The sequence below is a fragment of the Chlorocebus sabaeus genome, chromosome 21, assembly GCF_047675955.1.
Source record: "Chlorocebus sabaeus isolate Y175 chromosome 21, mChlSab1.0.hap1, whole genome shotgun sequence".
Classification (NCBI taxonomy): domain Eukaryota; kingdom Metazoa; phylum Chordata; class Mammalia; order Primates; family Cercopithecidae; genus Chlorocebus; species Chlorocebus sabaeus.
This window is the reverse complement of record NC_132924.1, coordinates 85,507,743-85,534,252: the sequence shown is the minus strand read 5'-3', so window position 1 is coordinate 85,534,252 and position 26,510 is coordinate 85,507,743. Positions and strand designations below refer to the sequence as shown.

The 26,510-nt window shown below is 37.5% G+C and overlaps 2 protein-coding genes across 2 annotated transcripts; both read right to left on the bottom strand.

The window, feature by feature from the left end:
* Positions 1-470: 470 nt before the first annotated feature.
* On the bottom strand, positions 471-26,041 carry IFRD1 (interferon related developmental regulator 1). Its single transcript, XM_007982626.3, has 12 exons — positions 25,940-26,041; positions 20,891-20,995; positions 20,671-20,755; positions 19,713-19,837; positions 17,745-17,902; positions 14,909-14,959; positions 14,626-14,804; positions 14,427-14,535; positions 8,793-8,927; positions 4,514-4,642; positions 4,002-4,097; positions 471-1,234 (listed from the first exon to the last, which is right to left on the bottom strand). Exons 1-12 carry the CDS (start codon positions 26,031-26,033, stop codon positions 1,145-1,147), a joined length of 1,356 nt encoding a protein of 451 aa, XP_007980817.2. The 5' UTR covers positions 26,034-26,041; the 3' UTR covers positions 471-1,144.
* Positions 26,042-26,076: 35 nt separating this feature from the next.
* On the bottom strand, positions 26,077-26,235 carry LOC140709688 (uncharacterized). The gene has a single exon (XM_073009285.1). It carries the CDS (start codon positions 26,233-26,235, stop codon positions 26,077-26,079), a length of 159 nt encoding a protein of 52 aa, XP_072865386.1.
* Between the last annotated feature and the right edge of the window lie 275 nt (positions 26,236-26,510).

Genomic DNA, 26,510 nt, shown 5'->3' with positions numbered 1-26,510 from the left:
TTTACTGTTGTGCTTTTGAGACAAGGCCTCACTCTTGTCACCCGGGCTGGAGCGCAGTGGCACAATCGCGGCTTACTGCAGCTTTGACCTCCTGGGCTCAAGTTACCCTCTTGCCTCAGCACCCAGGTAGATAAAGAGTACAGGCACACACCACCACACTCATTTTTTTAAATTTCTAGTAGAGACAGGGTCTCGCTGTTGCCCAGGCTGGTCTCAAACTGGGCTCATGCCATCCTCCCGCCTCAGCCTCCGAGTGCTGACAGTCATGAGCCACTGCACGTTGCCAAGCAGTAATATTCTCGAAAGTCAGAAACCTTAATCCCAATTATGTATTGCTACATTCTTTTCATCTACTTTAATGTTTGCAAATATATACATAAAGTTTTGTCTCCCTGCCCACCTGGCCTAGTCATTTTGGACTCTGTACCTCAAAGCCATAAATAAAGTTTCTTCTATTAGAAGAGAAGCACTTTCAGTGTGAAAAAAAACTTTATTTCAAAGTAAAATGCACAAAGTCTCATACAGCAGATAAAATCAGTGTTACTGCTCTCAGACGTTAAGGTTAGCAACCTTTCTGGCATATGCTAATTCATCGTGAACTCCCAGTAGCTGAACTGAATGGCTTTTAAGTACAACTGTAAGGTCTCATGGCATAATTCCTTTTGTTGATGCCAATGACAGGATTTTAAAAGCTACATTCCATTAAAAATTAAAAATACAGCAGCTTTCCCAGGGAACTAGATCCCAAAATTGTATCCAGAACTCTTGTCTAAGATATTAAGTTAAATATCTTGTATGTATATATCATTATAGTAAATCAGTATTTTTGACAACCACAGTGTAAGAAATTAAACTTTGGCTAATAGTTTTCCCCATCATGAAATCAAAGTTTTTTGCTGTCTTCGTAAATAAATTATGACCAATTATGACATTACAAACACTTTATACATGTTTACTGATTTACAGAGAATATTTAATAATCAGAACGCAACAGTTTCAATACTGTACATTAAATTATAAGCAATATAACTCCTACTACAAAAGTTATCTAAGTTAATCCAAGATAAAAACCGTCTCTAGAGTTTAAATACATTGAAATAGAAAAAAAATAGAAATTAGAAAATAGTCTTCAAGTTCTGAAAATCTAGAAGAATTCTCCAACATCTGCTCTCTTATCTCGACATTTGCTTCTAGCTTTGGTTCGAGCTTTGAAGGCTGCAGAGTTATATAAATGCTGAAATGAAGAAAAGGAAAAATATGCATCAGTAAGACTTAAGATATTCTTATAAAACTGAAAAAGGGTAAAAGTCACAAAGAAAAGAAATGAACTAATTTGAACCTATAAACCTTTAAACGTTTTTATAAAATACACACAAAGAATGAAGGAGAAAAACAAAGAGTTAATGGGGGCCAGGTGAGGTGGCTCACACCTGTAATCCCAGCACTCTGGGAGGCCAAGGTGGGTGGATCACGAGATCAGGAGATCAAGACCATCCTGGCTAACATGGTGAATCCCCGTTTCTACTAAAAATACAAAAAATTAGCCGGGCGTGCCTGTAGTCCCAGCTACTCGGGAAACTGAGGCAGGAGAATCGTTTGAACCCGGGAGGCAAAGGTGGCAGTGAGCCGAGATCACACCACTGCACTCCAGCCTGGGAGACAGAACTAGAGTCCGTCTCAAAAAAAAAAAAAAAAAAGTTAATGGCTATTCCATATTCAGAAAAGCACTAATCAACTTGCAAAACGCCAAGAAAATAAGACAATTTCTTTTTTTTTTTTTTTTTTTTTTTGAGACGGAGTCTAGCTCTGTCGCCCAGGCTGGAGTGCAGTGGCCGGATCTCAGCTCACTGCAAGCTCCGCCTCCCGAGTTTACGCCATTCTCCTGCCTCAGCCTCCCGAGTAGCTGGGACTACAGGCACCCGCCACCTCGCCCGGCTAGTTTTTGAGCCACCAAGCCCGGCCGAAAATAAGACAATTTCAAAAAACAACAGTGAAAAAAGGACATCAACATTTAGCTTCATCCAAGAAAAGACAAATCATGACTAATGTGGAAAACAGTCCTACTTGGCTGTCAACTAAAACAACAAGGAAAAAAGTGACGAGGTGATGAGCTGCCATTTTAATACCAATTAAAGTTTTTAAATTATAAAACTTGAAGGTGTCAAATCTTTGTGTAACAACTACATGCCTTCATTCATTGCTAGAGACAATTTAAATATTGTCTCCAATATTAGAGTAACTTTGGAAGGTAATTTGGCAATACATTATGCAGGGGATTTCTTCAAAAAAAATTATTCAAAAGAGAAAAGTATGTAAAAATATTAATGTTTCTTACAAAACTTAAAATGCCATACAAGAAACAACTATGTTCTATAAAGTGTAACCAAACACTTCATACTCACCACAATGGCTATAATTAAAATAATTATTAGTGAGGATGTGGAGAAACTGGAACCTTTCTACACTGCTGATGGGAATGTAAACTGGTGCAGCAGCTATGGAAAAGAGTTTGGTGGTTTCTGAGAAAGTTAAATGTAAAACTATCATCTGACCCAGCACAATTCCACTCCTAGGTAATACCTCCCAAAATTGCAAACAGCCTTTCAAAAAAAAATTTTGTATGTGAATGTTGAGAGCAACACTTTTCACACAATGGCCAAAAGATGCAAACAGCCCAAATGTCCATCAACTGTTACAATGGATAAACAAAATGTGATATATATCCATACAATGGAATATTATTCTGCCACAAAAAAGAATAAAGCTCTCTGATTCACGCTACAACATGAACTTCCAAAGCATTATGATAAATGAAAAAAGTCAGACACAAAAGGTTGCATGCTATACAATTCCATTTATATGAAATCTCCAGAAAAAGTAAATCCACAGAGACAGAGAGCAGATTAGTGGTTGCCAGTGGCGGCAGGTAGCACAAGGGAAGTGACTGCTAATGAAGAGAGGGTTTTCTTTTGAGGTGATAATGTTTTGGAACTAGAGTTGCACATCATCATGAATGTAATAAGTACCACTGAACTGTATACTTTAAAATAGTCTGTTATGTGAATTTCATCTCAACACAAAATAATATACATAAATTAAGGATTTCTGAAATTTAGGCTCGTCGTGGTGGCTCATGCCTGTAATCCCAGCACTTTGGAAGGCCAAGGTGCGTGGATCACCTGAGGTCAGGAGTTCGAGACTAGCCTAGCCAATATGGCAAAATCCCATCTCTACTAAAAATACAAAAATTAGCTGGGTGTGGTAGTGCACACCTGTAATCCCAGCTATTCAGGAGGCTGAGGCAGGAGAATCGCTTGAACATAGGAGGCAGAGGTTGCAGTGAGCTGAGATTGCGACAAAGCAAGATTCTGTCTCAAAAAACAACAACAACAACAACAACAACAAGAAATGTTAAGTAAAAATGATACTAATTACTATTTAATGCTACAAACCCTCTTAAGTTTCCTCATTTGTAAAATGAGTCTGGTACTTCACTTAGTAGGCTATTATTTGATACAAAAGGACTATGTAAACCCTTATTCTTAAACATAAAAACTCCATAGAATAAAAAGAAACAAAATATGAACATCATTCCTATATTAAGATAGGATTATACGTAAAATATATACGTACATATTACATTTTAATGTGTTGTCAAAATATGTTTCATAAAATGAAAGAAATATATCTCACGGGCAAACAAGCTGCAATATTATTTTCTCCGTTTTCCTTTTGAGACAAGGTCTCACTCCTGTCACTCAGGCTGACATATATATATATGTGTGTGTGTACATATCCAAGTGTATTATGTGTGTATGTGTATATATATATATGCCCCCCCACTCTACATGCTTTCTATATCTTTAGTACAGCTGTTCTATATGAAACATCATGAAAAACTGAAACTCCCAAGTATAGGTAGACACAGCTAACTTGGTGAAACCAGACAGAATCAAAGTTTTGGCGCATTTAGTTTTATTAAAAATAAAAACAAAACCTACCCTTTCAAAACGAGAAATCTTCATCGTTTTAAGTGTTGCAGCATCAAGCATCACTGGGGGTCCAAGTTCAAATACATTTCGAAGGAATTCATTTGACTTATGTCAAAGAAAAAGGTGATACAGCTCAGTATTAAACGTTATAGCTCTTTTTCACCAGATAGAGTGACTGATTAACAGAAGTTATGTGGAACCTACAGATATAAACTTAGATCACTTATTTTCTGTTTCTTAATATGAGAGCAAATTGTTTTCAATGCCTTGAATCCGAGAAAGCTATGTCAAGCTGTTTGCTTTCATACAGACATCGGTAACAGTCCACCCAACTTTAACAATACAAAGAGAAAAAAAAGGAACAGCTTCAGATTTAAGTCTACTTTCAAAAATAAGTTTACTGTTTTCTAACACATGGAAGCACTCTGGATACCTAATTCATTTCAAGAGCCAATTAAGTGAGCTACATTCAAGACTGCTCCCTACTTTAAAAGCAAATACGCAAAAAGGATGATACTCACCTGTAAGTGGTACTGCATCCCTGATCCAAGAACCTCCTTAAAGGTGTCATAGGTGTGTTTTTTTACCCAGCAATCAATATACATGCGTTCAGGACCAAATTTAATGGTTTCTGTTGGAAAATCCCGTTCCTAACCAATGGAAGAGCCAAAATTACCACAGGCACTAAAATGGCCCAAAGGGATCTTATGTAAACACAATTTCTAAACAGTCATATACATGCTGAGATAAATTAACAATATGGCTTAAACTGATACTGTCATACCTGAGATGTAGACAAACTATTGCTATCCTGTATGTAAGGGTACAGAACTGGTCTAGTTTTGATAAACTTGAAGGCTCAACTGAGTTTCAATAACTATTAAGGCAAAAAACCACATTGTTGAGAACACCTTTAAATTTCAACATGTCTCAACAAACTTAAAAAAAAGGTCAGGTGTTTTTAATGGCCTAGGATGGGAGAGGGAAGAAAGTTGCAAACAGTCAGGAAAACACAATGGCACCACAAACAGGGGGTGGTGAAATGATGAGCAGCAGGGATCCAGGGAAGAAAGTGAGGGTAAATAGGGTTCTGACCAAGCAAAAAGGAAAGGTCCAGCAACCAGAGGGCTCCAAGAGGTTTCAGGCTAGGTTTATAAGAAAATAAGAGGTAACACTAGAATCTAAGATTTAGTAATGGAACAATTCTGTCAGAAGACCATTTCAAAGGTATAACCACGGGAGTGCAGCCCAAATGACACGGAAATAAGTTAGATGGATAAAGAAAAGTCAGCTGGAATAGTGGCAGAACTTGTTAAGAAGAAAACTGGTTACTTAATTCTTTGGTAAATCATGAATATGTCAGAGCAACCAAGAAGGAAGAAGCTGACTGCCACAGGGAGAGGAGAAAGGAGACGGAACTTGAAGGACAAAACCACTCCACCTGCCTTCCAGACATCTACCTCAGCCCCTTCTCACTCAGCAGACAAAGTATATAATGTAATAGAAAAGACCGTCAACTCTAGACAACAGAGACAGGCAATTTGCGGGCTTGTGATTTCATCAAGTAACTTAACCTTGTTGAGTCTGTTCCTTTGCCCGTAAAATGGGGCCATCTTTACCTACACTGCATGAGGGTTATTACAGGTGTAAAAGAGGACACACATGTGAGGCAAACACAGTGACCATCTGGTGGGTAACAGCAGCTCAAAAATAAATAAGTAACAGCAGAGTTATCTTATTTTAACCTTGTTTATTTCAGAAAACATTAAGGCACCAGGAAAGAACTATTTCCCACCAACCCTCTATAAAGTCATCAGCATCCTTACCTATTATCGTCTCTCTCGGTGGTAACAGATAGACTTCTGTCCCTCCACAATTCAAGGTTAATCCCAATCTTTTACATATATAGTCAATCTTCCATATCTGGTTGGTTCTGCATCATGGATTCAACCAACCATGGATTGAAAATATTCAGAAAAAAATTGCAACTACACTGAACATGTACAGACTATTCTTTCTTTTCACTATTCCCTAAACAATAAAGTACAACAACTATTTACATAGCACCTACATTGTATTAAGTATTATAAGTAATCTACAGATGATTTAAAGTATATGTGCATAGGTTATATGCAAATACTATGCCATTTTATATCAGGGACTTGAATACTCAAATTTTGGTATCTGAGGGGGATCCTGGCACCAATGCCTCATGGATACTAAGAAACAGACTACATTTTCAGATGCTCCTTTCTCCACTGGTTCCTTCTCCATAAATTGTCTCTATTATCTAGAACAAAACAAAACAACAAACCTTCCTGCAATCCACCACTACATTCCAACTATCAACTCTCTTTCCCTTCCCATTACAGCCAAGGTTTTTAAAATAGTCAAGGCATACCATCTTCACTTAATCACTTCTCACTTTTCAATGGCTTTTCCCTCATCAGTCCACTGAAGCTGCTCTTATAAAGGTCACCAAGCACCTAATTGACAGACCTAAGTGAAACTGGTTACTCTCTCACTTGACCTATCTGTATACAGGATTGAGCCATGCTCAAAGAGCACAGAACAGTGGGTTCAAATTTCAGCTCTGCTACTTAACTATTCTCTATTCCTTTGGTCCCCATTTCTCCTTTAAAAGGAGACAATTCTATTGCTTAAGAGGTGTAATGAAATGAAATAAGAAAACTATGGCAAAACACCTAAAATATTAAGTGCTCACTGATTTGAGGAATGCATGAGCCTCAAGAAAGGTTTTAAATGAAAAGAGATGGTGTGGCAGCCACTACGACACCTAAGATGTTTACATCTCCTTTGTGGCAGTTGAGCAACCTTCATTTAAAAGACCCACCTGAGAAGCTGGGTACTCCAGAAAAAGTTAGGTTCCAGTGAAAAGAAAAAGAGAAACAACCCTTAGCAAGGTCCTGAGGACAGGACTTTCTCAGGCAGGTGCATTGAAGCAGAGGCTGGAGGGACAAGGGAGATCCTGAGATGAAGAAAAGAAGGTGGGCAGGTAGATCACTATAGCACAGGAATGGCTTCCATTTAACAGTGTCTGAGGAATACGCAACAACGGGCTGTTAATACTGGTGTAGGCTGAAATGTCACTTGTGTCTTCCTCTGAATAATCAATACTGAGTGCTATGGCTGGCCCAGTTTGACGGCCAGTAGAGACCCTTACAATCTACTACTCAAAGGTGACGCATCAGGGCAGAAAACTTGAAATCAGGTCCATCCAGAAAATCTGGGACATGTCATCATATTTTTGAAGACTATAGTATCTCAAAAACAAACCTAAATATAAGAATAGTTTATAGTTACTTAAAGAAAATGGCTTACTTTAGAGATACTGCCACACTAATTATAAGACTAATTTTAATTCTTAATATGGATACTTGCTCTAGTTAGGTTTTTTGTTTTTTAGACTATAATATCCAGAGTAAATACAAAATACTACTATAAAGTGATAAGTCAGCATTAACCAAAGTATTTAAATGCCAAAGGATCTAATTTGTATCCTAGATTTTACTTTTCTAAAAATAGATTAAAATTAAGAAAGTAGGGTACATATAAGAATTCCCTGGAACATATTAAAACTGGATCTGGTGTGGGGTCTCACTATCTCCAGTTTAAATTCTCATTTTAAATTTTCATACACACATCAAGTAGAATGACATTTTGAAGATATTCTTAAAATAACTGCTACATCAGATAGCAATAATCTAAGAAACACACCCTTTAAATCCAAAAAATATTTACCTGGGTTACCAAAAACAATTATTAAAGTTTTCAGTTTTCTCCAGTGAGACTATCTTTTGTCCTATATTTCATTTTAGCCATGCATTCTAAACCAACTTATTTGCCATATAGATTGAAACAGGTTTGAGAATTATAGAAGAAATTCAAGCATCAGATAATGATTTTAAGTGGCCTTGTTAAAATGCTGGGTTTTGTTATTTCAGTTTTTAGCCTCCAGCTTTCCTAGAAAGATCATGAAGAGCTCTGGCACGGTGGCTCACACCTGTAATCCCAGCACTTCAGAAGGCTGAAGCGGGTGGATCACGAGGTCAGGAGTTCAAGACCCAGCCTGGTCAAGATGGTGAAACCCCGTGTCTACTAAAAATACAAAAAATTAGTCGGGCGTGGTGGTGGGCACCTGTAATCCCAGCTACTCAGAAGGCTGAGGCAAAGAATTACTTGAACCCGGGAGGCGGAGGTTGCAGTGAGCCGAGATCGTGCCACTGCACTCTAGCCTGGGCAACAGAGCGAGACTCCATCTCAAATAAATAAATAAACAAACAAATAAAAGACAATGAAGCTGGGTTGGAGTCTAAGGGGTAGGCAATAACTTACTAAATTCACAAAAAACACTGTACACTAAGAATGTATATGCTAAGCACCACTGTTTAAATAACAAATATACCAAGGTCAAATACATTTCTATCACTATGAGTCTCTTGATTTAAAAGAAAAAAACTAAAATAAAGTATCTTTATACACCAGCATTGATTTTCCTTTGAAAAAAACAAAAGTCTTCACTTATATTGTTAAACACCTGCTAGGCTGTAAAATATATTTTATATAATATTTTTATATATTTTAATAATATTTTTATATATTTTAATAAGATATTAAATACATAAAAATATTAAAAACATTTTTATATATTTTAATAATAAAATATATTTTATTTTCAAAGGTGAAATTCAATCAGCAAAATGGCCCAATTGTCAAGTTTAGTAGCCTGACACAATCCAATTCAAAATGAGAAGCTATTACAGCATTTAAGAAGCCTACCTCCACTGCCCTCAGGACATCTCTGAAAACTGACCGCTGCTTTCTCTTGTCCACTTTGGCCCGATGTTTATTTCCATCTGTTGCCAAGGCCCTAAGCACTTGCGTCAAGGACTCCATGTCTTCATAAAAAAAGTCCTGGTCAAGAAAAGCAATTTTGTTTCCTTTATTGTTTTTCTTTTCTGACCTCATATAGAGCTAACAAAGAACAGTCTACCTTTGGAAAATATCCAGTTGCATAGGGCAATGTAAATCTTCATGGTGTTTAGGGACTAGGCACACATAAACACATATTTTCATGAAATAATCGAACCCAGAAATGCTGACTATGAGATGATGTACTGCAGCAAAACAAATAACATTTCCCTTCCAAGTTCATGCATCCAACAAATACTTCTTGTGTTCCCACCATATATGAGACATTACTGGGATTTCGAAATTCAGTGAGAGACAGATATATCAATATAGCTTCCACCCTTGGCTTCCCAATCCCCAAACCAAACATTCACAGAATTCCAATTATTCTTATCCCAAAGGCATAAAGCTACTAGTAGTGCTTTTAAAGCACCTACTTTCTAATTTACTGCCATATTTCAAATAAGCAATAAAGCACATAATTCAGGTGATTAAATTATTTAAGGCAAGAACAAGTTTTAATCCCTTTCTGGGGCACAGCTGCAAAATGTATTGAAATTTGCTGTGACCTTAAGCAGATTACGGGCTTCTTTGTCACAGTTAACGTGGCTATGCATTTAAGAAGTCTCTCTTATTTGTGGTGTTTTTATTCCCTAACTCCATTTTACAACCACACTAAAAACTAAAAAATGAGTCAAACTTATTTAGCTGATCAAAACTAGAACAGACACTTCTTACTAAGAACCCAGGAGATGGGCAATCTCCAGTTCTAGTTTATTCATACATGTTTAACATTTATTGCATTAGAAGTTAAGAATCATTTAACTTATTCAATTAAAATAACAGCTCTTCTGGACCTTCTTGGTTTCTTTTAATGTCTAAAATGAAAAGGATTATTACACTGGTGAAAAATAAGCTCGAAATTAATGTGACAAATATTCTAGCTTTTAAGTACATAAATATCTTCTTGTCATATTTCCAATTACATATTCTTAACTATTCCAACAAATGTTTTCCTCTAATGTTCCAATCAACCTCCTGTATCTAAGTTAGAGACAATACTCATTAATAAGATGCAAAGTAGGTATTAAAATAGACCAAACTGTGTTTAAATTCCAAAGAATCAACTTGCATCATAACAAGATGGGAATAATTTTATTTATAAAAAACAAGTACATTTCAGGGACTAGCAGTCTCCTACTCATTTTATTGGCTACTTGTTCTTTTACAGTATTCTAAATATATATGTGTGTGTATATCTGTATATGTAAAGGGTTTTTTAATTTGTATAGAAGAATAAATCAAAATTTAAGAAAATTCTATACATTATTTTAATTTGTTCTAAGAAGTGAGAATCACTGCCAGTGATTATCAACTGGGGATGGTCTTACTTCCCACTGGACATTTGACTACGTCTGAGACATTTTTGGTTGTCACAACTAGGAGAGGGGGGTGCTATCGGCACCTAGTGGGGAGAGGCCAAGGATGCTGCAAAATATCTTTCAATGCACAAGACAGCCCCCACTCCTACAACAACAAAATATAATCCAGCCCAAAATATCAGTAGTGCATGCTGCAGCTGAAAAACTCCACCGTAATATAATCTTAGCAATGGATAAAACCCAATCAAGTTTAGTTTGTGAATCACCAAGTTCAATATCCTATTAAAACTTGAAGAATTAAATGCTAAGTATTTTAGAAAAAAGGCTCTAGAGAGTACTTGGGCATTAAAAAGAAAAAAAAAGGAAGGAAATAAAATGTAACATGTAACTAAGAACAGGCCATAAACAGCTTTCAAAAGCCTATTAATTGGAGTTTAGGATAATTATATAATAGAGCTGTACCACTCTGGGGCAAATAAAAAATGAGCTCCCAGAGAAATAAATAATCTTAATATACTCTTATCAATAATAAAAAGAAAATACCAGTCATTACTACACAACAGGGTCAAAAATCCTAGATTAGAATCTCAAATCTACTACTCTCCACACCAAGTTTTATAAATTATAAATCTATCTTATCATCTGAAAAAAAGATAATATCCACCCTCTCTAACAATGGTTGTAAGCATTAAAAAGACATAAAAATAAATTCCCCAATAAATTCTGAAGCATTAACTATTACATCAATATTCTAGATTTGGAGGCACATAGAACTCACATTTTAAAAAAAATCTGTGTAGCAATCACAACTATATGAGGCAGTTTAATATCATACGTAAGACACAGGTTTTGCAGTCCGAACATCTAGGTTTGAATCACAAGCATCCGCCGCATAGATCTACACAACCTGACAGAACTACATTAGCAATCTGTCTCAGGCTCCTCTTATGTAACAGTTATTACCACCCACATCTCATAGGTTTATTATAAGGAACTATTAGAAATATATAAAACACAGGAGATAAACATCCATTACGTTATAGATCTTACTGTTATAAATAGCCTGTTTGAATCTAACACAATATAAATACAACAAACTGGTCAGCTGAAGATAATTATTTCAAAGCAAAATAAGTTACCAATTAAATGGTTTCAAAAGTTGAATGGAATTAGGATGAAATGAAACCAAAGAAAATTTCTGGAAAAGTTTAGGCAGACAGGGTGAGATGCTTACGGTCACAAAAACTAATCATTCCCCAAACTATTATTTCTATACAGAAGTCACTGGAACACTCATTATAAACAAAATAAGCTGGGTCTTGGATAGCTAAGTATTAAGAAATAAAAATCATACAAAAGCCTAATATTAAAATAAAACTTGAGGCCAGACCGTGGCTCTGTATCTATAATCCCAAGACTTTGGAAGGAGGAGGGAGGATTGCTTGAGGCCAGAAGTCTGAGGCTGCAGTGAGGTATGATCCTGCCACTGCACTCCGGCCTGGACAACAGAGTGAGACCCTGTCTCTTTAAAAAGACTTATTTCAATTCCTACTCATCAAGGCAGAATATCTTTGTCAAGGTATGGAGATATTTTTACACAGGGTCAGTTATTATACAAACAAGGGCAAAAAACAAGAAGAATGCTAAGTTGCTGCTTCCAAAGTATAAAATCTAGGTGATTTCAGATTTTACTTCCCAGGAGTATATTTGGTCTTTTATTATCTTTTTTTCTCTCTATGATATAGCACTTCCCCTGTCCGCTCAGCTGGGGAATGGAATGGGTGAGACTTGGAAAAGGTCTAACTAGATTTTGTTAAATTTTCCCAAGTTGGGATTGCACCAGCAATGGCTCCCAAGATCTTAATTCTGCCCACCAAATAATGTCTCTTTTATATTAAGTTACTCTAGAGTTCCTAAAAGGTCACTAGCAGACTACTGCCAAACGCAATACTCAATTCAACCAACATTCCAAGTAACAGCTACCACTTATACTGTACCTATCATGTGTTCTCAACAACTCTATGAGGTTGTGACTAATAATTTCTCCATTTAATGATAAGGAGACTGAGGCATAGAGAAGTTGCCCAATATTATCCAACTAGTAAGAGAGAAAGAGATCTGAAGGTAGGCAGAACAGCTCCAGAGTCTACTATTATCTAATTGGTTATATGGCAAACATCCATTAACCTAGAACTCTCACAAAGGAGTAATAATCACTAATTTCAACTTTGAACAGTTTATTATTATTATTTAACTAACTCATTCATTAAAATCCAACCTAAAAGTTAGCTCTTCGAAACGTTTTTCTAAGTCTCTCAGGCAGAACTCGTCACATCACTAGATTTCAAAGTTAATAACATCAGAAAGTTAGCAAAAGGACTTGAATAATTCAAAACTCATTTGCTGTATGAACCCTATTTCAAATCTGTCCATGTTTTTCACTAACACCCTAGATTTCATTTTTGAACACCCTATAACTATCCCCCAACCAGCACCCACATATAAAAAGCTTATTTAAAAAAAAAAAAAAAAATGCAAATAAAAACACTAGGTTCTATTTTGTAACCCAGTTCATTTTTGCCCTTGGACAAAAATTCAAGTCAAATGAAGTACGTCTGGATGAGTTCTCCTGGTTATCTTGCGTAATTTATTAAGTTAGAGAAAAAATATGTGTGTGTATATATATATGTATGTGTCTATACATATAATGTTTATACAAAATTAAATTCAACACGTATAATTAAAACTGCATTATGACTTCATGTTAAAAATGCATTTCCAAGGAAAAAAACGAAAAGAAATTGCCATTTCTGGCCAGTAGAGGAATGTAAGTGTAAAAATTGGAACATCTGGTTTCCATGCCTTGAGGTTAAGAAGGTATTAACTAGCTCAGTAAAATTAAATTAATTGCTAAATTTGAGTCAAATTTCTCACATAAGGAGAATTATTAGCTACTGACAACATTAATTTACTTTCCATTCCTACCTACTGTAATCCCTCAAACAAAAGGAGTGTAGGGGAGGAGAGAGTCACTTCACACACAAAAATTTTAAGACTGTAAACGTTCTTCAATACAGGCCTAGAATGGAATGTGAATGACTATACACGGCAGAACTGTATTAATCCTGTTTGGGACTGTTCACTGTTAAATAACTTCTTTAAATGCAAAAAAGTTTCATTCTGAAAATATACTCTTTCTCCTTAAATTAAAAATCAGCTAGTAAGTAATTCAAGGTTGGCAATAATATCTACTATTTAGTTACCCATTTCCCATATGTTTAGTTTTCTTATTGGATCCTTCACAGATTCAGTGTGAAGGCAGTCAAACCAGCTCCTCATTTCTAAATATCAGCACAGTATCTGAATCACATATCTTAAGAATAAATTTTCCCTTCCAATGGTAAGATTTGAGGCATTCCTTTATCTTAGCAATCCTTAAAATAGAGATGACAAACTAGGGCTACCAAATGACCCAGTTTGCCCAAATTAAAGGATTTCCTGGAACATAAGATGGTAAGCACTAAACCAAAAACAAGTACAAAGCAAACTGGGTTGGCTGATCAAACTATCACAAACTCAAATCCCATTGAGAGCCAACCCATGGTAACTAACACCCGTGAGTGAACAAGTGAATGGGTAACTGCAAAGCACATGTCCCAGTCTAATGAGCAGTGTTTATTTCCATCTTTGGCTTAGAGAAGTTACTGAACCCCTCTCACCCCAAACCTATGATGACTTAGTATTTTATTCATTTGTTTGATATTAATTATGAAGTATCACATGCCTTCATTAGCTTGATATATCGGGTATCTGAGAAATCCAAGCAGTTTCATACAGTTTACACTAGAAAAAACTCTCTCCATGAGCATCCCTAAACTGCAGTTCTATAGACAGCAAAAATTAAGTATAACGAACCACAGTCAAACATTGCTCTACCAACCCCTACTGGTTTCCGCTCTCTAAAGTATTATACCACCACTGCCAAGAAGCAGGGAAATAAATCACTGGGTTCTCAAGCTGGCCATGTTCCAAAGTTATTGTCCAATTCTCAATTGCAAGGTAATGATGGAACAATGGGTCTTGTGACACAAGCTTTTTCCTCTGCCAGTTAGATACTTACACTCTCTATTCCTCTGGCCAATTCAAACAGAAGTGCCAAAGATTCACCAGCAGCTATTCTCATGTTTACATCATCACAAGAGAGGAGGCTTGGAAGCTTATGGAAATGCCTAAAAAACAGTTAGTCATTACTATGTGAATACAACCAATTATGTCCACTAAATGTTGCTTTTATAAAATATGAAACTAAAAATACATACATCTCAAGCTTTTTCTTCACTTCATTGATTGGGCATATGGTCAGCAGTAGTGTCCATGCAAGAAGCGAGCTGATATGAAGCACTGTATTAGGGGTGCTGCAAATAACAGTAGTGTCTTTCTCTTTGAGATAGGACTTAGTGAAGATATTTTCAAAACATTCCAGAGTTGAGTATAGTTCCTAATGCATAATAATATGAAGTAAGATAACCACCTTAAATTAGAAATAACCACAGATAAATTAGAAATAACCACAGATAACAGAATCAAAGGTTTTTTACTTACAGTAATGTCATCTGTGGCAATAAAACAGCAAACACCAAAGCAAGTTGCACACTAAAAAAATATATATATATAGACATTAATGATTTTATTTCTTATTAATTCTACATCTTCCTGCTTTTATAATTCAATGTGAAAATGTTCTCAGCAACATGATATATTAGGTCCCAAGCACTGTATATAAAAGAGGTGAGGAGAGAAAGAATATTGAGCTAAGATCAAAGGAAGCGCATTTCAGTTCAAGCTCTGCTACCAAATTCACAGCATGACTTTAACGAAGTGATTCTGTTCTTCTTCGGTCTTCTTTTATTGATCCATAAAATCAAAAGCATGCAAAAGAATTACATAATTTCTAAAACAATTGCAGCTCCATAATCTATGATTTAAATTATTGAATTATTTTTATGAGTCTATGTCAGTAAAGCAGTCTGAAAGGGTGAACTATCCCCTCGTTTCCTTTCTGTATGCTTTACAGGTACTTACTGGATCATTTCAAACTTCAACTGTAATTCAAAGATAGAAAGCTTAGACATATGAGATAAAGAAGCCTGCCTTCTCTATTAAAAAGTCTTTAAAATACATTACAATTCCACCGGTTTTTTAGCTGTTAAAACTATCTATATTCTTTTGTTCTTATGAAGACTCTACTATGAAAACTTCTAAAAGAAATCAGCTTCCAAGAAATAAGCACAAAGGAGCAGAAATTTCATAAAACGTAAATAACTGTCTTCAAACTTTCCACCTAATTAATTAATCCCATTAATTCAAATTTCACTTATTCTGGATTATGCTGAAAAGAGGCTGGGAATCATATAATTGCCTTTTGTTTGAGGAGGGGAAGGGCTAAACAAAAGTGAGTACACTATATGATTAGAAAGGTAAAGCTTATCGAATAAAACACTTAGAACACAACACTTACACAAGCCATCTACCTGCAACATAAACAGAAGCCTTCAATTCTCAGAAAATTTGTTTTAACAAATTAATCCATATAAAAACAGAATTTGTTATCTGAGATTTTATTATTCTACATTTTGTTACTAAAATTCCCTCATGTTGTTCTAAGTATTATTAAAGCTTTAAGTCTTTAAAGTCACCACTGGCATCAGGCCCAGGTTTCAGTCAGTTCTGTTCCGGTACTATGAGGATATCTATGATATTAATCTGCTTGGTGTCACTATTTTATTTTCATTATATCATCCTGGTAAAAACTGAACACTGTTAAAATTTAAAAGTAGCCGAAGCATTAAAGGAAATTTTCAATCCATAATCCCTTCTGCTAAGTAAGCAGCAGAAGCAAGGCTACATGGTTCCTTTTGATGACTCTAAGAAAAACAGCCAATTAAAAACTAGAACTGGCTGGGTGCAGTGGCTCACACCTATAATCTCAACACTTTTGAGAGACCAAGGCAGGAGGATCACTCGAGCCCAGGAGCTCAAGGCCAGCCTGGGCAATACAGCAAGACCCATCTCTACAAAAAATTAAAAGTGAGCCAGACAAGGTGGCACACGCCTCTAGTCCCAGCTGCTCAGGAGGCTGAGGCAGGAGGATAACCTGAGCCCAGCAGGTAGAGGCTGTAGTGAGCCATGATTGTGCTACTGTACTCCAACCTGGGTAGGAGAGTGAGACCCTGTCAAAAAAAAAAAAAAAACCCTAGGACTGCCTCAATTTAATATGGATTCCATCTGCTAAACAGGGAGACTAAGGTTTTTTAAAAATTCACAGCAACTCGGAAGTATGAAAAAGAAAATGCCTTTAAATGAACAAAAAACTCACATACAATCAAAATTAAGTGACTGCTCCAAAAATCTACTCAGCAGAGTGTCTTCTCTCATTCTAGTACGAAATTATACCCATAGTTCCACATGATTTAAAAGTTGCATATATTCCCCAAAAAGAAGAAAAGAAAAAGTTAAGTAGCAAAAGCTAATTAAATATTTCAGTATTACTAACTACTGGAGGGCACGGAGATTACCATGAAGTTGCCAAACTCCAATTTCTTTGCCTCCAGGGCAAACAACTAGACTATTCCCAGCTTCCATATGCCTGGTAAGCCAAGGAACTAGATGCAAAAGTGACATGCTCTGTCTGAGTCTGTCACCTAGCTACCCTGGCTGCCATATGGAGAGAACCTAGAGGTGGGTGGAGCTGCAATGGAGGCCTGGAGTTCCAGCCAATTTGCATTGGGTGGTGATGATAAGAAGAAGAAATACATTTTTACCAAGCTACTTAGACAAAGATTAATGTCACTTAAGTAATACTAATAAGGAAGCTGATTTGGATAATCAATATTAAAAGTATTACAATGTTTCAAGTTTAAACTGATTCACTTGTTTAAAAAAAGTTTAGGATCACATGTTACTTTTCCAAATCCACTAAGACCATATCAGATGTTTCTGTGACAAAGTAAAACATGTCCATATGATCATTTGTATCACTTATTGCCACACCAAAAACAAAATATAAAACCCCCAAAACCCAAAATCTAAAGTCAAGTGTTACAAGAGGTAAACATCCAACAATTAGAGAATGAAAGCTTTCTCAAACCCCAAAATTGGAAGACTACTTCGCAAGTCAGAATTTCAGAGTTTCCTATGTCTACCCAAATCCGTAAATATAGAATTAATTATTATTTTTTTTTAAGATACAGTGTCTGGCTTTGTCTCCTAGGCTACAGTTTAGTGGCATGATCATAGCTCACTGCTGCCTCAAACTCCTGGACTTACAAGATCCTCTCTCTTGCCTCAGCCTCCTGAGTAGCTGGTATGGTACTACAGGCGCACCATGTCTGGGTATCATGAATAGACAGATCTATAAATGTAAATATCTTATACTTACAGTTTGCCTAGCCTGGATACTAGCCGACCCATCACAAATGATTTTCTTTAGGATTGGTCCAAGAGTTTTCAAAATCTCTTCACTTTCAATGCCAGGGCCCAGCTGAATACAAAGAACAGATGCTAATGCTGCAGCTGCACGTTGCTCATCACTCTTACCTATAAAAGCAGCCAAGATGCAATCACAATAGTCTTTTCAGTAGACTCACTAAGACAGTAATTTCCCAAATTTGATCAATGACAAAATAGCATTTACCATTTTTGAAACCCCATGCTCCAGGCTTTGATGCAAGTTACAAACTTAGGCTAAAGAGCTCAAACTATAAAGACAGACAGACCTCAGTCAAATCCTAGATTCCACTTAGTAGCCAAATGATCAACGATTAATTACTCTTATTCTCTAGAGTTCCTCATCTGTAAAATGGAGATTAATATCTATCTTAAGGGAGTATTTTAACAGTTCAACTAAATGTGTTTCAAGCCAATTTCTGTCTTCAAACTCCTTAATGTACTCATATAAACAGTGCTCAAATTGCCCTTGAATTAATCTCCTAAGCATTTCAGATGTACACAGTCCATCAGGTAAACCTTCAGGGTTTCCCCACCAACATTTTTTTAAATAAATACAGGATTTAAAATAATTCTTTAAGACCATAAAAAATACATTTATTAACTTTTTTTTTTTTTTTTGAGACAGGGTCTCACTATCACCCAAGCTGGAATGTAGTGGTGCAAAAAATACATTTATATAAAGGTAAATATAAATTAACTCCTGAGAACTGTATATACCACAGGTGAGGTGTGGGGCAAATACTAAACTTAAACTATTACCTGATAAATTAAAAATGTAAAAAAATGCAAGCTAAAATGGAATTTTTAAAGGTCATCTAGTCCAACAACCATTATAGCATACAGTTTGAATGTAAAACACCTTTAATAGAGCCATTGTGTTATCTTTAAAAAGTTGGGTCTGCTATCAACTATACCAATAACAAGATATATAAGCTTAGATCCATCTCAGTTTTCCCAAGCCTTTCTTTATTCTATTCAATGGGAGAGGTGAATTTGATCATAGGTTTCACTTACAACGAAATTTTTTACTCTCAGGTAAAATGAGAAAAATAAGAACAAAAAGCTTAGTTCATTCAATTTTTTAAAAGTGCATTTCTACATTTTTGGTGCTAGAATATTTTGCTAATAAAATGATGATAGTGGAAGATAATTATTTTCATAATGTTCTTACTTGGCTAAGTTGGCAGACACCAAATCTTGTTTTGTTTTGTTTGTTATAATAGAAACCAAGCATTGCTTTGTTGCCCAGGTGGTCTCCAACTCCTGGCTTCCAGCGACCCTCCCACCTCCGTCTCCCAAAGTGCCAGAATTGCAGATGTGAACCACCATGCCTGGTCACAAGTCTTTTTAAATTTGGTGGTTCCTAAATCTGATAAGTCTGGTAACACTGGACTTTAAGGTCTGACAACATTATCTTTAAGATCTCTCTTTGGTCTTAAAAGTTCTATCGCTGTAACAATTTGAATTCCAGAATTTCTATTACAAAGTTCTAGAATTCAAGTATTCCAAGGGATATCCTGAAAATGATGTAATTTAAAGGTATAATCAATGTTTTATATAAGTGCAAGGGAAAATGAGCTAGATGTCTGACATACACTTTCAAGTTTTTCTGGTAAAACAAGAGAATTATCACCTCTACTGATACTAAAAAGGATGATGACAATCTACCCCAATCCTTCTTAGTTTCAAGCTTTTTTTTTTTTTTTTTTTTTTTTTACGTAAAACAAAAAGTTCTAACAAGTCTCATTTTGAACTATAACAAGATGGTGTACTCCTTGACTATTAGAAAATTTTAAGAGTGGACCAGTGTTCCAGTGCTATTACTGAATGTTACCGAAAAGAAGATAACACACTCCTTATTAGTTCTATGTCTGTGACTCAAAAATAAGGGCATTACCTTTTTTCAGGCAGCGTTCAATGCTATCAGTTAAAGTCATTCTTCTTTCCAGAATAAATTCATACAGCATTTTTGAAGCCAGTGCATTTTTAATACCTTCAAGAGCTGCTTGCCTTGTCTTCGCACTATTTAACACCCAATGTAAGAAAAAGAAGATCCAGTTGGAGTATACAATAAGTAACTTTTTAAAATCTTATTTCCTTCTAAACTTTATCTATGTATAGATTTTTTAAATCTAATTCTCATCAAGCTCTAACCATTTGTCAGTAATATAATTTAATTTCCATCTATGACTCACCTTATTACACAAAACACTTAAGGCCACTTTATATCATGGCATTTTTCTTAGTTTGATAGCCACAACTTTAAATGCCTACATAATATTTTATCGTTTCAATGTATGAGTATAGTTTCAATGTATTGTTTTCCTATATTACATATTTAAGTAAATTTACACTTTTTAAAAAACTATAAACGTCTAGAATTGCATCTTCAGGGCTTTTTAATTCTATTAAGGTCAGTTCTGAAGCTATAGTGAAGAAAAATAATCTAGCTTTGACATTTTTTCATATCATAACAACATTAGCAGACAAGCAGCTTAAAGCAAGGTTTCATTATCATTTCTAGTTGAAGATTAACTTTTAATTCAACAAATTCATTTATATTATAATCAAATACAGTTATGTATGTGCTGTTATGCTAGAACAATTACTAATCTGACTCAATCTAAATTCTAATGGCATGTTACCACACACATTAAAGTCCAATGGAACAAGAAACATGATCCAAAGTAAACAAATTAACCTTCTGGAAAAATAGATTGCTATTATCTGAGAGCTGTACAAATTATATATATATAAGGTAGCTGATTAGAATCACACAGAATAATCACTTCTCTTAGCTTTTGACTAAGATCAAGCGTAGAATCACACAGAATGGAGTTTCCAGTATTGCCTACCTCTTATCCAGGGTTAGGTCAATTAATCCTTTCAATTTGTACTCTAGGTCTTCTTGAGTTCCTTCCTCATCAAGGACTTCTGGTCCTAAGAAATAATATAAACCAGCCATTATAATGTAAAAGAAAAAAAGACAGGGAACAATAGTATACCTTAGCTACAAGAATTCCTCCACCTGAAACATTTTATCTAAAGTCGCAAATTTAAATTTAAAACTCATACCATCTTCAGCAAAACTGGAAGGATCACTATAACCACTGCAATGGCTCATTGTTTCAATTGATGCATCTTCATCACTAAAAGGTTGAACATTTCGATGCTGGCCACCTATTAGGTAAAAGAGGAAAGAGGTAAGTTATTTTATTGGCATATATCTAAATATTTAACTTTGGAATTTTTAAGTTTACTTAAGAGAAATCCAGTAATAAAACCACAGACTCATAAAAAGAGATAATTTTATCACAAGTGAACATATTTAAATATTCTTAAACTAAGTCAGTTCACCTAATACGTTATTTCAAAGCACCAATGATGTATCAACTATACGCATCAGTCCTCTAATAAGAGGCATTCTTTTTTTTTTTTCTGTCCCTGTCGCCCAGGCTGGAGTGCAGTGGCGCGATCTTGGTTCACTGCAACCTCCACCTCCCAGGTTGAGGCAATTCTCCTGCCCCCGCCTCCTAAGTAGCCGGGATTACAGGCGCACACCACCACGCCTGGCAAATTTTTTGTGTATTTTTAGTAGAGACAGGGTTTCACCATGTTGGTCAGGCTAGTCTCGAACTCCTGACCTCGTGAACCACCCACGTGATCCACCCACCTCGGCCTCCCAAAGTGCTGAGATTACAGGTGTGAGTCACTGCGCCCCCAGCTGAGGCACTCATTTTTTATGACACCAAAACTGACAGGAAGGTGGGCAGTGGCTCCCGCCTGCAATCCTAGCACTTGGGAGGCCTAGGAAAGTGGATCACCTGAGGTCAGGAATTTGAGACCTGCCTGGCCAACATGGTGAAAGCCCGTCTCTACTAAGAATACAAAAATTAGCCCGGCGTGGTGGTGCACGCCTATAGTCCCAGCATCTCGGGAGGCTGAGGCAGAAGAATCGCTTGAGCCCGGGAGGCAGACGCTGCAGTGAGCCGAGATGGTGCCACTGCACTCCAGCCTGGGCAACAGGCCAAGACCTTGTCTCAAAAAAAACTGATATGAAGATGAAAAAATTATTTCCAGACCATGATTTCAAATCATGAAGACAATGAAAACAGATCCAGAAATAGAGTGTTGTATCATAGATAATCATAAGAGTAAGACAAATACATTTTCCAATGAGAATGGCTGGGCTTAGCAAACATGAACTGGTGAATAGGTTTTTAGGTTACACATGTCTTATGTTAAGGGGAATTAAGGAGTTAAGACAGGGTAGTTTTAAAGACAACTTAAAGTGAGAGAAGAAAAAAAGGCTTAAAATAGAAGTTTTGGTATTTGATATAGTATAAAAGCCTATCAGATAAACTACCTTTAAGGGAAAGGTTCTATACAACGTGCAAGAGTTTAAAAGTACCAATGCTGGCCGGGCAAGGTGGCTCACACATACAATCCCAGCACTTTGGGAGGCTTAGGCTGGCAGATCACCTAAGGTCAGGAGTTCGAGACCAGCCTGGCCAACATGGCAAAACCCAGTCTCTACTAAAAATACAAAATTAGCTGGGCCTGGTGGCAGGCGCCTGTAATTCCAGCTACTTGGGAGGCTGAGGCAGGAGAATCGCTTGAATCCAGGCGGCACAGATTGCAGTGAGCCAAGATAGCACCATTGCACTCCCTGCCTGGGCGACAAGAGTGAAACTCTGTCTCAAAAAAAAAAACAAAAAAAAACAGTACCAATGCTGTTACTAAAAAAAATAAAATCTTTTTAAAAACTAGAATCTTTCTTTCAACTTCATTAACTTCAGGAATAAATACACAGTCGCTTAGGGATTTTGCATTAAATAAAAGGCCTGCCAAGTCATGCACTACAATCAGCACTGAGTTAAGTCCCAAATGCTGCCCTAAAAGTGACAGTGATCACCTGATTAACCTCTGAACCTAATTCCCTTTCAGTAAAATCAAAGTTCCTATGTTCAAACGTCACCACCCTAAGGGTTTTGTTTTTTTTTTAATGCTCCAAATTTAAGCCTGTTACTGTTGGGCTGGATTTTTTTTTTAAAGGAGTTGTCTTTTTTAAAAATCAAAACAGAGAATTTAGCAGATTTTTAAATTAACACAGCAAGCAAGTGGCCTTCAGATTTGCTTGCATAGTGCCAAAGTAGTAAAGCATAAAGATTAAGTAATGAAGCCAAAATCTCAAAATTTCTTCGAGTGCTTAGGACAGGAATAAACAAAGACCTATGACATCATACTCTATTTCTGGATCTATCTTCCTCGTGTTTATGACTGAAGTCATGGCAACACATGAGTGTCATCTGATTAATTTTATTAACATTTATTCACAAGTCAATTCACAGATTTTCTTTTTCATAGCCTATTTCTGAGAGTATTCCTCCTAGGCAACTCTTACTCTGGTCCCTTAACTCATCAGTATTAATGATTTCTAAGATTCGAGGGAAAGAAAAAAAATACACACATATATATATCAAGGAAAAAAACCCTGTATGAATGTCTGATATCTAGGTCAAACTCACCCACGTTGTGAGCCTAAGTACCGTGAAAGAGACGGCACTCTAGGTATATAATTATTTCTAGAGGGCTTACTAACAAGGTTTTGTTCCTTCTTGAAAACATTCTCTTTAAATTAAGTGCTATGACATACCTGTATAAAAGAAGTCAATTTTATTACCTTCCTAAAACTCTCCACTAACATAAAAAAGTTTAAGTCATTAAAGTAATAATGACAATTTGGTTATATAGTGGATACCTCATTTGAATCCCATTTCTTCTAGATGTCATTTAAAAATACCAATTAGGTAAGTGGCTTGCAAGTAAGCAAAAGTTTGCGTAATTTTCCATCTCTTCTACTCAACTATTATTTATTACTTGTTTATTAAACACGTAAAACATTCACACGGGACACCAAGTTAAAGTTTCAAAAAGTAAATCTCACCCCCATCCCTTTCCCCAGTTCCACCTCTGAGAGGCAACCACAGTTAACAAGTTCTAGCACATACTTCCAAAGATATTCAAAGCATGTATTGTGTTATAAATTAATCAAAGAATTATTTTCCATTTGTTTACATATGATAAAATTCAGTGGTGAAATGGATCTTTTCTACTAAAATAGTGAAAAGGTAGCAGCAAGAAAGTTGATGAAAGGTCACAAATGAGCCCTGAGGCAAAATTTAAAAGGCAATCCCCGCACAGCCACCAGAGGCCTGTATAGGTACTGTAAGCACAAAGAGAGAACGAGGCTTGCCCAGAAACTTTAGACGGGAATAAAGGTTTGTGCCTGATCTAGGCCATTACTAATATCATTACAACTTTCAAACTTTAGCTTTCAAACTTTTCCATTTCATCAACAAAAGGGAAAAGAATAAAATAAATATCTTCTAGAAAGAATTAAAATGTTTGATTCAGATGAGGAAAAGCTGAAACACAGTAGTAAGAAATATCCTCAGACCAGGCACTGTCCCAGCATCGTGGGAGGCTGAGGCAGGAGGATCCCTGGGGACGAGGGACTTGTGACCAGCCTGGCCAACACAGACCTTGTCTCTACAAAAAATGTAAAAAATAGCCAGGAATGGTGTCACACGCCCATAGTCCTAGCTACAGAAGGCTGAGGTGGGAGAATTGCTTGAGACCAGGAGTTAAGAGGTTGCAGTGAGCTATGATCACACCACACTGCACTCCAGTCTAGGCGACACAGACAGACTCCCTTTCCCTTAAAAAAAAAAAAAAAAAAAAAAGTATCCTCAATTCACATAGAGCAACCAGAGGCCACAATAAACTAATTACATATTTTACATCTTGATAAAAAATGAATTTCATCAACATGGAGAGCATTCAAAATAAAGAGGCACCTAAAAAAATGGAAAAGATTGCTGTTTTAAGAATCCCTCCCTATGGTCAAGTATTAAATGTTTAATACATGATCACTAGTTTTTGAGCTTTCTAAATGCCAGTTTCCAATAACCTTTAACAACATAACCCGCATATTTACTTTTCTTGCGAACAAAGGCATATCGTTCTGAGTGGCAGCCGTGGCAGAGTGACAACTGTGTTCAAAAATACCTAACAGCTAGTAGTTCCGGTGCGATAACGTCAGAGAATACTCCAATATTTAACTCCTGTTTAAATTTCTAAATAAAATATTACCAGGTTATTTAATACTCGATTTGAGTTTATTGGGGTCTCTCCTAGAAGGGCCTTCCAATTCCAATTGGAATCCTTTTTCTTAACCATATGATAAGTAGAAAACCATAAATTCAGTTAAGCACCTACCCATCCCACCCAGGAAAAACTTCGACTTCGTAGCGAGGGCACAATAACCTCAACTTTTAGCCAACTGCAACCTAAGCTCTCCAATACCCTGCCTCTCTGGGGCTCACAGCAGAGAACATATAGAATGTAGCACAAAGGAGAACGCGTTTCCTTCCCCCGTGAGCAGGAGGTCGCCTCGGGTGATCGCAGAGGTGCTATAGAGGTTCGGGGCTTCTGTAGGTGCCAGTTAGGGGCAGGAGCACAGCCTAGGCGGGAGAAAGAGGTCCCCCCGCCTCCGAGGCCTCCGCCTGGCCAGGTGGGCAGGCGGGACGGAAAACTTCCCCGACGCCTCTGCGTCACCCCGGGCCCACCGCGCAAGGCCCAGGCCGCGTGACGCAAGAGCTCGTCCAAACCCGCCGGACGTTTGGCATCCCAGGAGCTCCATACTGGAGCCGGGCCCTCAAAGGCGGCCAGTGACGGCATGGACCCAACTCCCTGTTCTTCCCCACCCGTGGTCAGGGAGAGATCGGGAGAGATCGCCGCAGAGAAAGGAACTCTGAGAATAGTTCCTTTCCCGCCCAGCTCCCGGTCAGCCCCAGTTCCCACACACTCTCAGGCCCATGGACCCATTCCTCCCCGCCCCCACAGCCGGTGCCCAAGAGTCCGGTTCGCACGCCAGATTAAATCGCGCGAGGAGCGGCGCCCAGGGCACGCTGGGAATTGTAGTTCAGTAGCCAAACCACGCACCCTGGAAACGCAAACGTGTAGAGCAGAGAAAGAACTACAACTCCCACAGTGCCCAAGAATGGGAGACTTGCCAGCCTGGCCGGCAACCGGGATGCCGGCGGCGGGGATACCCCTTACCTGCTGTCGCCGCCGTCGCTGCAGCTGCTCCTGAGCCGCCGCCGCCAGCACTGCCACCGCGGTGGGGAGTGTTCCGCTTCTTGTTCTTCGGCATCGTGGGACGCCCGGTGCCGCCTAGAGTCGGAGCTTAGCGAGGATCAGCCGATGGAGCTGCACTTTTTACTCGTGCGTCTGTGCGGCGGGCGGCTGAGAGGCGAGTCTTCGGCTAACAACAGAGGCGAGAAACGGCGGGGGTAAGAGTGGGCGGTGGCGGCAGCAGAAATCCCCGTGAAGAGCTGTGATCGGAAACGATACATGTTTCTCTCTAGCGCGGGAGCTAAGGCGGGGCAGGCGAGGCCTCGACGCCTTAAGTAGCAAGACCGCCGCCTGACGTCACCATGTGGGCGGGACTTGAGCGCTCCCCAACCAATCCCTGCACACCTCCCAGCTAGACTCCTCCTTCGGGCGGGGCGCGGATCCTGCCTACAAATCCCATGCAGCCAGTCTTCCGTCCGCGCCCATGGAGCCTGTCTTCGTGGCCTCACTGAATTCTGGGAAACGTAGTAAGGCTGGGGCCGTGGCCTCCTTCCAG

What these genes read in the sequence shown, in the direction of transcription:
- IFRD1 (XM_007982626.3), bottom strand. Translation starts at nt 26,033, where the DNA reads ATGCCGAAGAACAAGAAGCGGAACACTCCCCACCGCGGTGGCAGTGCT. An exon ending in GACCTAACCCTGGATAAGAG is followed by an intron (nt 19,838 to 20,670) that starts GTAGGCAATACT and finishes GGTGTTAAATAG; the next exon opens with TGCGAAGACAAGGCAAGCAG. An exon ending in GTGAAGAAAAAGCTTGAGAT is followed by an intron (nt 14,536 to 14,625) that starts GTATGTATTTTT and finishes ACTGTTTTTTAG; the next exon opens with GCATTTCCATAAGCTTCCAA.
- LOC140709688 (XM_073009285.1), bottom strand. Translation starts at nt 26,235, where the DNA reads ATGTATCGTTTCCGATCACAGCTCTTCACGGGGATTTCTGCTGCCGCC.